This window comes from Gavialis gangeticus, unplaced genomic scaffold, assembly GCF_001723915.1.
Source record: "Gavialis gangeticus isolate Ggan-Ray unplaced genomic scaffold, GavGan_comp1, whole genome shotgun sequence".
Lineage (NCBI taxonomy): Eukaryota > Metazoa > Chordata > Crocodylia > Gavialidae > Gavialis > Gavialis gangeticus.
In genome coordinates, this window is record NW_017728997.1 from 25,848,074 (window position 1) to 25,858,943 (window position 10,870).

General features: G+C 45.5%; 1 protein-coding gene across 1 annotated transcript in view; it reads left to right on the top strand.

Moving 5' to 3' along the window:
* The first annotated feature begins 1,011 nt into the window (after nt 1–1,011).
* Nucleotides 1,012–10,870, top strand: part of ARF4 (ADP ribosylation factor 4) — a 21,345-nt gene continuing 11,486 nt past the window's right edge. Inside the window, exons 1-3 of the mRNA XM_019504989.1 lie at nt 1,012–1,235; nt 9,834–9,914; nt 10,306–10,415. Coding sequence (XP_019360534.1) covers nt 1,169–1,235; nt 9,834–9,914; nt 10,306–10,415 — 258 coding nt within the window. The 5' untranslated portion in view covers nt 1,012–1,168. The remainder of the gene's footprint in view (nt 1,236–9,833; nt 9,915–10,305; nt 10,416–10,870) is intronic.

Below are 10,870 nucleotides of genomic sequence, written 5' to 3' on the forward strand. Positions count from 1 at the left end.
CCCCACTATAGAAAGGATGTGGAAAAGTTGGAAAGAGTCAAGTGGATAGCAACAAAAATAATTAGAGGGCTGGGGCTTATGAAGAGAGACTGAGGGAACTGGGTTTATTTAGTCTGAAGCAGAGAAGACTGAGAGGGAGATTTGATAGCAGCCTTTAACTAACTGAAGGGTAGTTCCAAAGAGGATGAAGCTAGATTGTTATCAGTAGTGACAGATGACAGAACAAACAGCAATGATCTCAAGTTACAGCAAGGGAGGTTTAGGTTAGATATTAGGAAGAATTTTCTCACTAGGAAGGTAGTAAAACACTGGCATAGCTTCTCCAGAGCAGTGGTGGACTATCCATCCTTGGAGGTTTTTAAGACCTGGGTATACAAAGCCTTGGATGGAATGATGTAGTTGGGGCTGGTCCTGCTCTGACCAGGGGGCTGGACTAGAGGTGACCTCCGGAGGTCCCGTCCACCCCTCATTTTCTATGATTCTAACAGAGGAAGGTAAAAGTTTGAGGCCGAGGCAAGCAAACAACCTGCGGGGGGGTCAAGAGAGGAGCCAGGGCAGGGCGGGGAGCGGGGGGGAAAGCCTGCACCCCGCAGCGGGGGCGGGAAAAACGCTGAAGGCAGCAGGGAGACACCTGGTGCAGATGGAGCTAGCCGGAAGGGCGGGCAGGGATACGCGGAACGGGCAAAGGTAGCGCAGGGAGTGGCCGGCCCTCGCTCCCTCGGCCCTTGCGGCCGCTGCTCAGCCCCGCCTTCCGACGTGGAGGCGCTGCGGACCCAGCCGCGAGGACTACATCCCCCATCGCGCGGCGTGGCAAGGAAGAGGGCGGGACTACAGCTCCCGGCATGCCTTCGCTCAGGGCCGGCGGGCCCCAGACAACGTTTCCCATCATGCCTTGCGCTGGCGGCGCCGGGCGTCGAGGCCTGGCTGGGTGTGGGGGCCGCTGGGAGCCGTAGTCCGGCCGGGGGGCGGAGGTGGGGGCGGTGCCGCTGCGGGGAGGTGGCCGCGTGACGCGATTTTGTCCGCGTTGGAGCCGGCGGCCGTGGCGAACGTGACGTGGCAGAGAGCGAGCGAGACTCCCGGACGCACAGGCGCCGCCGCCCGCCCTTGGTGCTGCCGGGCCGGGACCCGCGGAGCGATCCGATCACAGCCAGGCCCCGCCGCTGCCGCTATGGGCCTCACCATCTCCTCGCTCTTCTCGCGCCTCTTCGGCAAGAAGCAGATGCGCATCCTCATGGGTACGGCCCGGACTCCCCCGAGTCCCCTCCCCTGAGCCCCGCGGGCGGCAGGACACCCCCGGCCCGAGGGTCCGCCGCAGCGGAGGGTCGTGCCGCGGGCGGAGGGACTAGGCCCCGTGGGCCGCGCTGCAGCCGCCGAGCCATCTTGGTTTTGTTGTTCTGCCGCAGCCGGCCCCCCCACCCCGGCGGAGCCTGCCGGGACGCGGCTGATGCGGGCGAGCTCGGTCCTAGGGCTGGGAGCGGCGCGGCGTGGCGCGGCGCCGCGGCCTGCGCGAGTCCCTCCCTCGCCTCCGCCCTACGGGCCCTGTGGGGGGCTGGGCTCGCGATCCGGGGTTCCCCGCACCGCCCACATCTCTGCCCTCCCCCCCGGCCCGGAGACGGGTCCAGCCCCACCTTGTGGCAGTGGGAGCTCCCCCGCATCCAGGCCAGGGCTTTTTCGGTAGGAAACCGGCCTTTCCCTTTGCACGGCTGCACACCCGGCGTGGAAGCCGCAGGGCCGCTTTGCTAGCCTCACTTGGATGGTTGCCATCTTCGTTTCCAAAAGTAAGAATTTGAAGTAAGAGCCTCGTCTGGTTGCCTCGAAAGCTGGGTGAGAACAGCCCTGTCTTCCAGGGAAGCCTTGTCTCACTGGGACAGTTGTGTTAGTAAATGAGCAGTATGTTGTTTTTAAGGGCGATATTTTGTTCCACTTTACTTGCACGTGGACAGTGATTCTTCACAGGCAATGATCGGTGACTTACGAAATCCTCGCAGGAGGTGGCCCTAAGCCATGCTGGAGGAATGCATTGGTCATTGCTGTGGGTATTCCTGTTGCGTCTTCATCATTTGCAAGAGTAATGCCTGATGAGGTGGTGTTCTGGAGGTCCTCCTAGCTCTCAGCCCTTTAGTCTCTCTATCCTGAGGTAACTAGCTGAAATCTAGGTTAGTTTTAAAGTAATCAGCAGTGCTTTTTAATAGCTGGCAGCTTGACATTAAGTGACTTGGTTTTCACCCCAGTTTAAGGTTTTGGTTACAATAGATGTACAGCTGGGTCGAAGAACAAGCACTTTTTATATTTCTCTTCAGCAGCATAATTGTGAAACCCTATTTGTGTGGAAGGATCTACAGCTAGAAGATGGGGCCTTGGACTTGTTTGTATATGTAGCATGGAAGGCAGAAATCTATATAAGCAGTTGTCCATGTCATAATAGGTAGCTGTCTTCACGAACTTAATTTGAATGGATGCAAAGACTGAATTAGCATCTATGTCAAAAGCAGCAGTTTGGGGTTAGGATTTTGCCCTCTAGACTGGACCCTGTAGTGCGCAGGCTTTTAGATGTTAATGCTTGTGCTTTACCTGTGAAATATGACCATCTGCCTCCTTTACCCGAATTAAATTATTTTTTCTAAAAATGGCTGTAAGTTAACATATCATGTGGGTAAGAAAACAAACGTCTGTTCAGTGAAATACATGCAATGTATTTCAAACACTATAATAATAGAAAATAAGTATGATGAGCAACTTTCTTTACAGCCCTCCCAAAATCAGTAAAAAGTAGAATTTATCGTTCCATATACTTTACATTTAAGCTTTGCAAGCTCTTTTATTTTTTGCCTTTTTCAAATATTTTGTAATCTTATTAAATTGTATAACATAGGCAGAGAATGTAAAAGGATGCAATATGCTTAATGGTAGGTCATTGCTAAACCCAAGATTGTGACTGGGTTGTCCCAAGTTTTTGACCAGGGCATCTGTGGTATGAACCATGAATACTTTGGTCTGCACTTTCATGAGTGGTCTGTGCACATCAAGCGTTCTGCGAAACACTGTTGAAGTACAATTCTGTTTCCATTTTACAGCTGGGGGTGTGATGAAGGAAGGCCAACCGAGGCATGGAATTAAACGTTTTGGTACAGTCCCCTTAGGTAACACTTGGATTGGAGTATAAAAATCCTGGACTTTCAGTCTCATGCCTAGTGAACTAAAGAAAAACATGTTTAAAAGGTGTGTTGTGTTGTGTTACACTTTAACACACAACTGAAAACCTTATTTTTTTTGTCTTGCACCTTGCACAGTCCTAGTAAAATCAAATTCCTATCTTAATACATTGATATGGCCATACAGGTGGGACTTGAGAGAACATGTAGCCAAGCCTCAGTCTTTAGAGAGATTTATTAACTTTTCATGTTAAGTTCTTGCCCACCAAATAATCCTGGGGAAACGGACAGTGGTACCAGCTTTGGCTTTTCGCACCAAAGGGCAGTTCCTTTGGAGAATTTGGGAATCCCTTCTGTGTGTTCAGAAACATTTGAAATTGTAATTTAAGGGAGGGAAAACCCCTTTAACATCTTAAGAATAATTGTACATGTTCTTAATCACTTAAAGCTTTGTGTTTTATGGTAGCTGTTGCAAACAGCAAAGAAATTACAGTATAGAATTTTTTTTGTACGAATGATAAAGTAAGCGTAGTTCTGAAGTTGAATTGTTCCTGGTTATGACTCAAATTGCGCCTGGATGTTTCAAGGTGGGTTGCTCTGTCTTTGTTTTTAGAACTCTAAATTTAATTGCTACAATGCATTGGTTTTGATGGCTATTCCACTTAAAAAAAACCTAATCCCTAAGTTTTTGTAGTTATTTAATTTGTGTGAAGCTTTATGTGCATCCAGAGCAGGGGATTGCCATGTGTAGCAGCAAAGACTAGCTGGAAGGAGCAAAAAAAAAACAAAACAAAATTACTCTCTCTTGTTGAGAGAGAGAACAGTATAATAGACTAACATACAATACAGTGATTGAAATCCCTTCTGAAGGGGACATTGCTTTTAGCAATACAATTTGACTGGCTGAGAACAGCCTTTGAGACGGGAGTTCCTGCCACATACTAGTGTCAGCAATCCAATTCACGGCTCCAAAGCAAGCATAATTCATAAAAAGGAACAAAAAATTCAGTGGTGGTGGAGAGAGGTAACTCTGGAAAAAACAGAGGTTATATTATACAAACCTGTCAACTTCTTTGGGAAGCAATCTATGGGTACTTTTACACATGTTCTCGGGGTGGGAGAGTGCTTTAATTAAGCATGGGACGCTGATATGCGAGATGAGGCAGCGCTTTAATTAGAACAGCTCCAAGAGCTGCTCTGAAGATGGCAGTGGGAGCTCTTTGTCAAACAAGATTTAGTTCAAGTGTCCACACTGCCATTTTTAAGCACCAGGATGCTGATACACAAGATGCAGGAGGTTGCTGGAGCGCAGCAGTTGCCACCCTCCAGCAGACTTGATTGTAATTGAGTCTTCTCCAGTGTGCTGTAATTACAGCATGTCGGAGCAGCCTCCATGCTCATGTACAGGCACCCTATATAACTGTCACATACTGTTTTAGAGAGGCTGCTTACTACTCAAGTAGACATGGCTATGATAACATAGGGGACTCTGGAAGTAGAGGCTCAGAGTTGAGTGTATTGTAAAGCTGAGGTTTACAAATGTGACTGGAGAAATCATAAGTAAAAGGGAAGTTCTGAGAGGGGTAGAGTAGGCACTGCAGATATCAAATGGTTGCCAGGGCAAGGTGCTCTTTGCTGCTTGACCCTTATTCTTATCCAATGTGTTCTGTCGGGAAATTTCACAAAAGAACCCATGGAACTCTTGAGATTACTGTACAGGCTGGAATTAAATGCGAAGAAGAATCAGAGAGTTGAATGTTGTGGACTTGTCTGAAAAGAACCTGTCCCCTTTTTTTTTTATTTTGGATTTTGGTTATTGGTTTCTGACTAAGAAAGTGGTTATTTGGAAATAATAGATAACATCAGGAGCTCATCCAAGTTAAGTGAAATTTAATATAGTTTTTGTGTGATGAAGGGACAGTTTACAGATTTTTAAAATCATAGTCCCAGGACACATTTAAAAATAAAATATTACTTTTGTTTTACAAGATTAACAGAAACATTTTGCCCTTACTGGATTTAGAAATGGTGGGGCTGTTCAATTTTTCAGTTTTCAAAAGTTGTGTATTAAGACATTGAAGAAATACGTGGCTCATGGTAAGCATTATATGCTACTGTATTATTTTTTAAAGAAAACTTGTTTTCTGAAGTATGTATTAACTCATAGCAATTAAACATGTGATTTAGTATTGTAAGGGTTTTAAAATGCAAGGTGAGGATATTTTCAGTTTGGAATAAACAGTCTATGCAGAGTGATTATATTAGTGAGATGGCCAGCAGAAATTCCAGCTTCACAAGACCTCATTAATTCTGTGAATCATAGAAAATGAGGTTTGGAGGGGACCTCAGGAGGTCATCTAGTCCAAAGCAGGATCATCCCTAACTGTATCTTCCCAGCTAAGGCTTTGTGTACCTGGGTCTTAAAAACCTGATGCTCATAACTATCTTGTATAACTACTTGGCAGTTGTCTTGGGAGCCAGTTTACTCTGTATTTATAATAATACTAGCCAATTGCCCATCAAGAATGTTGGGGGGGAGAGGGCTGGGATGGTGTGCCGCCACTGAGTGCTGCATGCTGCCACTGTTCTGCCCCTTGTGGGGTGGGGGAGCCAAGGCCAGTGCTGCTTTGGAATCATGGCAGTGCTCCCCCATGCTTGGGGCACTCTGGTTGGCTGTTTCCATCAGCCAATCAAGCGTGAATCAAAGTGTGACAGATGGACTAAGTTTTTTATAATAGAATGCTCCTGGAAATATTAGTAGCCATGTCCTTTGTCCAAAGACTTGTGGGCAGAGTTTATTCTTGGGATAGAACAAAATTGTGGTTTCTTAGAGATCTGGCTGCAGTATCTTTTCTACACTGGAGCATAAACTATTTTAGGAAGAAGAGTATCTAGGATTCTTCATTATCATTCCAGTATTGCCAACCTCAAGAACTTGATTAATCACTCTGTCCCCACAGAAGCATGGAATTGATTTACATCAGGGGTGTAAAAAATCTGGCCCACAGGCTGGATCCAGCCTCCAGTGGTGCCTGTTGGTTTCAGAGTTAACTCGCGGGCAGCATGTGGGGCATGCTGGATGGTCCCACATGCTGCTTGTTGGCTCCACTCCAGATCCAACAGCACATCTTGGAGCAGCTACCATTTCTTTAAAATTTTCATGGAGAAAAGTTCCTTGTTACCTTATGTAAAGATATGGGCATAATACTTATGACTTCTCTTAAGGGTTCAGGTACCCTGTCTTCCATCTGGCAATGCCCACTAGTGTGGCTGAGCTCTGAAAGAACAGCCTTGGACTGTGATACCTTGGACTATTAAAGACATTACTTCTGTACAGCTGGCATATATTTGAAGGAGTTCAGAGTTCCCTACAAAGTCCTTTCTTTAGAAGCTACCCAGTATTCGTAGGCATAAGGAAAAATGCTAAACCAACGTTTGTATTTTATAATATTGCAGTATCAGGAAAGTGTTTTGTGACCATCTGTTGCTCCTACTAATCATTTAGGGGAGTGAGGGAGGAATGGTTATTGGAGTTATAAGGGATCAGCATCTACCAATTACAGAATAAAAAAGTAACAACATTTAAAAAAGCCAGCTCTTAAATTGACATTTGGAAAATCTTTTTGTTTCCTTGCTCTTCAAAAAAGCTTGTTTTTGGCTTTTCCAGTTAAAATAATATCTATAAAACTGTGTACTAACATGTGAGGGAAAAGTACTTGAGAAAATGCCTTAACTTGCAGAGCCAAACTTAGGGGACTGCCTAGGGTGCCATAGTCAGGGGAGGGCATTGGGAGGTGCCACACATACACCCCAGCACTCTACCCCTGCCTCAGCCTATCCTCACCTCCAGCCAGTACTGAGCCAGGCAGTACAGGCAGCTGCAGGAGCATGTTCCCCACCCCCAGTTACGGGGTTGGGGAAATGTCCACAGTGATGGGGACTGAACTGGGGACAAGGCCACCTGCCTGGGCAGCTGCCCTCTCCCCCATTCTGTTTGGGGCTAGCCACACAGCTGCTCCAGGGATGTTGCTATCATTTCCCACCTCAGCGGTGGCTCCAAATAGGTGCTCAGGCAGCAGTGGGCAAGGCTGACAGGTGGTGGGTGACTGCACTGTGGCAGCGGCTGGGGCCACCTGCAGTAACACCTCTGACTTGGGGGCAAAGGGAAGACACCAGAATACAAGTTTCCCCAGGGCAGCTTTTTCCCAAAGGCTGGCTCTGTTAACTTGTATGCATCAATATATATTGTTGCTTATTCATAAATTACCCCAAATACTGTAGAATGCTTATGGCAAGGGTGGGTAGTTATTTGGGCTGGAGGGCCACTTAAGGAGTTTTGGTGAGTTGTTGTGGAGGGAGACAGGCAGTTGGTCCTATCTAGTCCTGAGCCATCTGTCCTGCACCCATGGCCGGGTCACCAGCTGGGGTCTCCATGGAGACTGGCCTGGGACCCCTGCAGGAAGGGCAGGCTTGGCTCGGCAAATAGGATGGGGTCACGGGTGGGCGAGGAGTGGCATCTGGGAGTGGGATGGGGGTGACTAGGGCCAGGATCACGGGGATGAGGATCAGGATCACAGAGTATTGACAGCACTGTGCTGGGGCCTGTACAGAACTGCGATCCACTCTCCACACCTGCCTGTCCATGAAACTGATGCTTGTCACAGAGATGTGGGAGCAAATTGCAGCTCTGCCCTGGTCCCTGCCCCTGTGCTATCACTGCACTACAATCCCAGCCCCACTTGCCTGCAGCCCCATCCCATCTGTGCAGCCAAGTGCACCCAGCCCATGGGGGTCTCCATGGAGAACCCGCCTGCCCGCTCTGTCCAGCACTCCCACTGGTGGGTGCGGGGCAGACTGGCAGCAGGAACTGGGCAGAGTGAGCTGCTGCTGTGGGGGCTGCCAGGAAGCTAAGCCCAGCCATCTTGGTGCCCCCACCCCTCTGCGTGCCCTGGGACTAGCGTTGTGCGCCATGGCCTGGGGTGTCCCCCATCTGTAAGCCAGGCAGGGCCAACGGATGCGGTGCAGGCTGGATAAAGTCCCTTGATGGGGCCCTATTCAGCTCATGGGCCATATTTTGTCCACCTCTGGCTTATGTGGAAGTTTTGCTCATAGGAAGTGTGTCATGCCAAAGCAGTTAGTTGTATGTGTTTGAGAAGGAAGAGGCTAGCGGCTTTTTTATTGTGTTAAGGTTTGGTTTCATTCTGAGTAAGTAGCTGAGTAATTTCAAATTGCACTATATTATGTTGTAATATAAAAGAAACTGACATAATACCCAACTAGCGCATGTATAATTAAATAGTCAGGGACCTCAAGTATGAGTGCAGGACAGCCACAAAAATAGTAACTAAGAAATGAGTACAAAACATGGTACAGTGTTATTCAGTAAGGATATGCCAGTATTCATACAGAAATTGCTGCTGAGTGGGTTGGCAGTGCTATAATGTTCTTGTGATTTCCCTCCCCTCCTTCCGCTTCAGTTTCATTTTTTTAGTTTGGCGGAAAGTGTAACAAAAACAATGCGTGGGGGTTTGTTGTTGTTGTTGTCTTGCCTTCCGAATGCCTTGGGTTCTCATGGTGGTGTTTTTAATAAGTGGTATGTGTCTTCGCTGAATGTTCACTCGTGCAGTTTAAATACATAACTGTATTTCTTTGTCTGCTGACATACTGGATTAAAATATATTTAGAAATGTAAGGTGATAAATTGGTTTTCTGGGTCAAAGATTGCATAACCACTCCATAGTATAATGAAATACCATTATGGTCCATGAAGTCTTAGTCTATTTGGGTGTGTCCACTTTAACTTAAAATAAACTAACAATCTTCCATTCAGAAGAGCTTTCCCATTCACCCCTTTCCAAGTTCACTCTTAAAAAGGTTTCTTCTGTAGTTTGCCTTGAAGTTCTGCAGACTTATGTTAATTGCCACACAGAGAAGCCATTTCTGCAGTAGAGCCCCCCCCCCGAATTCCAGAATAGCTCAGATTTAATAGATTTTAATGAATAGGAATAATGTTTGGGGAAGAAAAGTATATAGCAGCTAGGCCACAATCCTTTGATGTTTTATGCATAAAAACAACGTGAATTCTGCTGTTCCACTAACCATAAAGCAGTGTATATAAGGTATTGCACAGTGGACTGCTGCATTTCAAGATAGCTGAAACAGCATAAGTAATCCAAGGTAAATCCAAATACTACACAAAGCAGTAGCTAGATCTGGAGGCAGCAAAGAGATCAGTAATAGATAAGGCCACAATTTCTAATCTAGATACTGAATGACTGAGGAGGAAAGAAAGCATAGTTCTGGCTGCTGTCTAGAAAATAATGCTAGATATAACAAATATATGAAAATATTCAGGAGAGGATTAAATTTCAACTGCACATTTAAAAAATCCCATTTTTTGCAGTTTCTGCAAAAGAAGAAATACAAAGCTTTCTAAGTGTGTAGGTGGAGAGAATCTGGGATTTGACTTAAATTACTAGCTAATTGGCTTGTGTGTCAGTGACTCAGTGATAGGCAGAGGAGAAATAAGGAGGAAACCTACTTAGTGGTATATCAGAACTTTCTGAAAAGACAACTTCAAGAATTGACCAGTTGCTCACTGAAAAATGAATTGCTTCCCTGTTATGTCTAATGAGAATATCTTAAATAACTAAGATTGTTTTGTGAAACTTTTTTTTCTAGTTGGTTTGGATGCTGCTGGCAAAACAACTATTCTGTATAAACTGAAACTAGGAGAAATTGTCACCACAATTCCCACTATTGGTAAGTAAACAGATTTGTATTATATTTCATCATTACTGTGAAGTTTTCTGTAATCTAGTCTAGTCTTAAAGTTAAAATCCCCTGAAGCAGCAAGGACACTTTTTTTTTTTTTTTTTTAAGTGTTTCTCTTTTTAAGACCTTATTTTTAAGGAAAGGGGTTAGTTGTTGGGTTCTTTCCCCATCGAGCATGTAGGATAGAGTTAGACCCCTCCCAAAATTTACTGTTTTATAGAATGTGCTACCATCTTAACAAAAGCCTGCTCATCAAGTTTTCCTTTTTGAAAGTGAAATATGGTAAATGATCATGAGAGCACAGTTAACATTTTATAGCAGTTATGTTTATACAGTGTCATTGTGAATATTTAACTACTTTTCTTTTTTTTTCTTTTAGGTTTTAATGTGGAAACTGTAGAATATAAAAACATTTGTTTCACCGTTTGGGATGTTGGTGGTCAAGATAAAATTAGACCTCTTTGGAGGCACTACTTTCAAAACACGCAGGTAGGAAGGAATTCTTACATTTTATCTATAGAGATTTGTTTTGCATGTTTTAGTTTTACAAATCTGACATTAAATTTATTTATGTGTAGAAAGTCTTCTCATGACTTCCTTTTTCTTTCATTGAAAATGATCATTACCATCTCACTGCTGAATTGTGACGATTCCTGGCTTTGTTTCTTTTTTTGTTCTAGTTGGAGCCTTTATTCCCAATCCTGGATTTTATATTTGCTGTGGGGGAAAAAAGTGGATTTTTTCCTTTCATAGTTTCTAGGGTCGGAAGGGACCTGAGTAGATCATCTAGTCCGACCCCCTGCCGTGGCAGGAAAGATTACTGGGGTCAAACGACCCCAGCAAGGTGTTCATCTAACCTCCTCTTAAAGACCCCCAGGGTAGGGGCCAGCACCACTTCTCTTGGAAGTTGGTTCCAGATCCCAGCCGCCCTGATCGTGAAGTAG